This window comes from Dama dama, chromosome 23 (assembly GCF_033118175.1).
Source record: "Dama dama isolate Ldn47 chromosome 23, ASM3311817v1, whole genome shotgun sequence".
In the NCBI taxonomy this organism is placed as follows: domain Eukaryota; kingdom Metazoa; phylum Chordata; class Mammalia; order Artiodactyla; family Cervidae; genus Dama; species Dama dama.
This window is the reverse complement of record NC_083703.1, coordinates 42,669,379-42,674,526: the sequence shown is the minus strand read 5'-3', so window position 1 is coordinate 42,674,526 and position 5,148 is coordinate 42,669,379. Positions and strand designations below refer to the sequence as shown.

At 38.4% G+C, this 5,148-nt stretch overlaps 1 protein-coding gene across 1 annotated transcript; it reads left to right on the top strand.

Annotated features, from left to right (window-relative positions):
- Positions 1–1,412: 1,412 nt before the first annotated feature.
- Positions 1,413–3,956, top strand: LOC133044780 (hyaluronan mediated motility receptor-like). Its single transcript, XM_061126494.1, has one exon. It carries the CDS (start codon positions 1,463–1,465, stop codon positions 3,605–3,607), a length of 2,145 nt encoding a protein of 714 aa, XP_060982477.1. The 5' UTR covers positions 1,413–1,462; the 3' UTR covers positions 3,608–3,956.
- The last annotated feature ends 1,192 nt before the right edge of the window (positions 3,957–5,148 follow it).

Genomic DNA, 5,148 nt, shown 5'->3' with positions numbered 1-5,148 from the left:
CTACACCGAGGCCAGTCCGATTTCTGGAATCTGGTGGTTGGAGGAGGCATTGGAATCTGTGCTTTTGTTTTTCTGAAAGTTTATAGAAGAGGGGTTTCACATTTTTCTGCCTTTTCAAACACCAGTAATTTCAGAGAACCCAAGAGATGCCTGGTTGGCAGGGGAAGTGGGACCAGAAACAAATGTCCGAAAAGCTAAAATCAGAACGTGCTCCCTTGGCCCCTGGCCCCAACCCATCACCACACTATGTTGGCTCCAGATGACCAAGGGTTTCATGTTCACCCACCACCCTTCACCTGAGGCGTCCTGCTGAAGGCATGCAAAGGAATGACATCATATCTAATGTGAAGTTAACTATAATTGACTATATCCTGAAGGAAAAAGAGAAACATGTATTCTTTTGTGCTTTTCACATTTTAAATACTCCTGGATTCCATTATAGGATCCAGAAAAAGGGGCTCACAGATAAAATACAGAGAGATGCAGAGATTTACATTGTCTTTTCAGTGTTCTGGTGAATTATGAGTTTTATGGGGTATTCCCTGGCAGTTCAGTGGTTCAGATTCAACACTTCCAATGCAAGGGACGTGAATTTGACCCCTGGTTGGGGAACTAGGATTCTACCTGCTGCGTGGTATAGCCAAAAAAATAAAATTGCAATTTGTTGTTATGATTGATATTATTTTTAAAAAAATTAAAAAAGAAGAATTTTATGGGATTTGGGGTAATTTTGATTATATGTAAGTTTTGTTTTATATACACAGACCTGAGAACTTTGCCCTACAAATCCATGAATCCTGGCTTCCTTCTCTGTCTCTCTCATTGTCTCTGTCTCCAGAATTTCATAACTGACTTCATCGTAACCCCTCTTGTAAAAGAGAGGACTACCATCCTGTGAGATACCCATGTGGAAGCAAAAGTCATTGTCACTCCATATTTCTCACTGCCCCACTTCCTCCTGGGGGCTGTGTCCCCTCCCCACCATCCTCAATGATGGCTTGAGCAGGATGCTTGTCTTTGACCTTGATTATTGCACTTTCTCCAAACTGAGCTCCCTGCTTCTTTAGTGGATACGTTGGAACACTTACACACTGCTGGTGGAAACGTAAAATGGTGGAATTTTTTGGGAAACAGTCTGACCAGTCTTCAAAAGGTTAAACAGAATTACCATATAACTCATCAGTTCCACTTTCAGGTATATACCCAAGAGAAATGAAAATGTGTATTTACGCAAAATCTTGTAATAGGAATGTTCAGAGCAACACTCTTCATAACCAAAAAGTGAAAAGTCTCCAATATTTATCAACAGATGAATGGATATATGCAGTGTGGTGCATCCATCCAATGGAATATTATTCAACAAGAAAAAGAAGCCCTGATACATGAACTTTAAAAGCATTATGCTGAGGATAGTAGCCGCAGACCAGTAGAGACCTTCGGTTTTGTGGAGCTGGTCGTCAGCATGTCCTTCCCTAAGGCGCCCCTGAAACGATTCAATGACCCTTCTGGATGTGCACCATCCCCAGGTGCTTATGATGTTAAAACTTCAGAAGTATTGAAAGGACCAGTATCCTTTCAGAAGTCACAAAGATTTAAAAAGCAAAAAGAATCACAGCAAAATCTTAACGTTGACAAAGATACTACCTTGCCTGTTTCAGCAAGAAAAGTCAAGACTTCAGGATTAAAGAAGGAATCTCAGAAGAATGATAAAGATTTGAAGATGTTGGAAAAAGAGATCCGCATTCTTGTGCAGGAGCGTGGGGCTCAGGACAGGAGGATCCAGGATCTGGAAGCTGAGTTGGAGAAGATGGAAGCAAAGCTAAACGCTGCCATCAGGGAAAAAACATCTCTGTCTGCAAGTAACGCTTCACTGGAAAAACAGCTTCTTGAATTAACCAGGACTAATGAGCTCCTAAAATCTAAGTTTTCTGAAGATAATAACCAGAAGAATTTGAGAATTCTAAGCCTTGAGTTGATGAAACTGAGAAACAAAAGAGAAACCAAGATGAGGAGCATGGTGGCTAAACAAGAAGGCATGGAGGTGAAGCCGCAGCTCACCCAGAAGAACCTCGTGGAGTCTCAGGAGAAAATAGTACAACTTGAAGGGAAACTTGTTTCAATAGAGAAAGAAAAGATTGATGAAAAATCTGAAACAGAAAAGCTCTTAGAATACATTGAAGAAATAAGTTGTGCATCAGATCAAGTGGAAAAATACAAGCTAGATATTGCCCAGTTAGAAGAAAATCTGAAAGAGAAGAATCATGAAGTTTTAAGCCTTAAGCAGTCTCTTGAGGAAAATATTGCTATATTGTCTAAACAAGTAGAAGACTTGAATGCTAAATGCCAGGTGCTTGAAGAAGAAAAAGAAGACCTCATCAATAGGAGCAGAGAAAGGGATGAAAATCTAAATTCTGAGATACAAAGCTTAAAACAGAGGTCTATTCTTGAAAAACAAGAACATGAAGAGCTACAACAAAAAGTATTGCAAATGGATTCACTTCTGCAACAAGAGAAGGAATTATCTTCTGGTCTTCAGCAGAAGCTATGTTCTTTTCAAGAAGAAATGATTAAAGAGAGAACTCTCTTTGAGGAAGAATTAAAGCAAGCCCTGGATGAGCTGGATAAATTACAACAAAAGGAGGAACAAGCTGAAAACCTGCTTAAGCAACTGGAAGAGGAAGCAGAATCTAGAGCTGCAGAACTAAAACTCCTCGAAGAAAAGCTGAAAGGGAAAGAAGCTGAACTGGAGGAAAGTAATGCTGCTCATACTCAGGCCACCCTGCTTTTGCAAGAAAAACATAACAGTACAGTGCAGAACCTGGAAGATGTTACTGCTCAATTTGAAAGCTATAAAGCATCAACAGCAAGTGAGCTAGAAGATCTTAAGGTGCAGAATGAGTCACTTAAGGAAAAACTGGCCAAGGCTGAGCAAAGTGCAGAGGATGCCCGAGATCAGATATTGGCAACTGAGAACTCAAATCAAGAATATGCAAGGATGCTTCTAGATCTGCAGACCAAATCAGCACTTAAAGAAGCAGAAATTAAAGAAATTACAGTTTCTTCTCTTAAAAGAATAACTGATTTGCAGAACCAACTCAAGCAACAAAGCGAAGACTTTAAGAAACAACTGGAAGAGGAAGAAGCAAGAAAAACTGGAAAAGAAAACTCAATAGCAGAATTAACTGAGGAAGTGAATAAGTGGCGTCTCCTCTATGAAGAATTATATAATAAAACAAAGCCTTTTCAGCTACAACTGGATGCATTTGAAGCAGAGAAACAGGCTTTGTTGAATGAACATGGTGCGGCTCAGGAACAACTAAATAATCTAAGAGATCCATATGCTAAATTATTGGGTCATCAGAATCTAAAGCAAAAAATCAAGCATGTTGTGAAATTGAAAGATGAAAATAGCAATCTCAAATCGGAGGTGTTAAAACTCCGTGCTCAGCTTACTAAAAGAAAACAAAGTGAAACAAAACTTCAGGAGGAACTGAATAAAGTTCTAGGTATCAAACACTTTGATCGTTCAAAGGCTTTTCTTCATGAAAGTAAAGAAAATTTTGTTCCCAAAACTCCATTAAAAGAAGGCAATACAAACTGCTCCTGAGCTCGTAGTGGAGTTTCGAGAGTCATGCAAGTAAACATCTGAAAAACCTGTTGAAGACTATTTTTTCTTACTATGTTTTTTATTATTATTATTGCTTACTATTGTGTTTATAATATTTGTTAATCTCTTATTTAATACTAACTTCCTGTCCTTACATATGTGATAGGAAGTTTGACTGTTTTTACCAGTGTTCTCTGACATTCTAGTTACTCTTGTCAGTACTTCCTCCTTGATGCTCACCCTATTGCCTCATTCTAAATGTTCTGACGCTTTCCAGCTTTGCTCACTCATCCCATCAAATCAATAGTCTTTTAAAAATCATTCTCATACTATCATTTCCCTATTCTGAAACCTTAGGTTTTTTTTTAGTTTGATGCTGAAGACCTTTTCTAGTCTAAACCTCTTATGCTAGGCTAAAACACCTTGGCTTGTTCTTGCCTCTACTTAATTCTCCTAATAATGTTCATTCTGTCCCACCCATCATCTGTTTATCCAGTTCAAATAAGAAATAGAGGCAAGCTTTTTTCCATAGTTCTCTCTTACCAAAGCCACTGAGTTGGTTAATAATTTGCAGATTTCTAGACCCCATCCCAGACCTCTTAAATTACAATCTGTGGTTTGGTCTAGAAATCTGCTTTTTTTTTTTTTCTTTCATAAACAGCAGTTAATTCTTAGAAACTCTGCTTGTAACCTCTTTTTTGCCACACCACACACCAAGTGTGGGATCTTAGTTTCTGATCGGGGATCGAACCCATGCTCCCTGCTTTGGAAACACGGAGTCATAACCACAGGACTGCTGGGGAAGTCCCTGCTTGTAACCTCCTTAGAAAATTTGTCTAGCTGCTTGACATCTGCCTGATTGCTGGGTGTTTGATTAATATTTATGTATCATGAAATAAAATTACACATTGTCACTGACCCAATTATAAAAAAATAAAAAATAAAAATAAAAGCATTATGCTAAATGAAATAAGCCAGTCAGAAACAACAACAAATTGCATGATTTCATGTGTATGAAATGTGTAGAATAAGCTAATCTATAGATATAGGAAGAAGAGCAGTGTTCCCAAGGGCTTTGGGAGTGACACTCGTGGGTATGGGCTTTCTTGCTGGGGTGATGAAAATGCTCAAAACTTAATTCAGGTGGTGGCTACACAACCCTGTGAATATAACTTAAAACATATTGAATCTTATACTTTAAATGGGTGAAATGCATGGGATGTAGATTATATTTCAATAAAACCATTGAGAGAAGAGGTGGGATCATAACATGAAAACCATAGCTTTATTGTTTTAGATTTCATATACAGTTGCTCTATTAAGAAACCCAACTATAACAGCTTTTCATGGCTATAGAGAGTGTTGGTCATCATCAAAGCTACTTATCAGACACAGAGGGGTCCTAGAATAAGCTTCTGAGCCATCCTGGGGTATCTGCTTTCATTTCTCAGTGAGAGCATCTGAATCTGAAAGAAAGAAAAAAATGTGGTCACTTCCATTTATCATGATAATTTATCCCATCTGACTGTGGCCACCGTATT

What these genes read in the sequence shown, in the direction of transcription:
- LOC133044780 (XM_061126494.1), top strand. Translation starts at nt 1,463, where the DNA reads ATGTCCTTCCCTAAGGCGCCCCTGAAACGATTCAATGACCCTTCTGGA.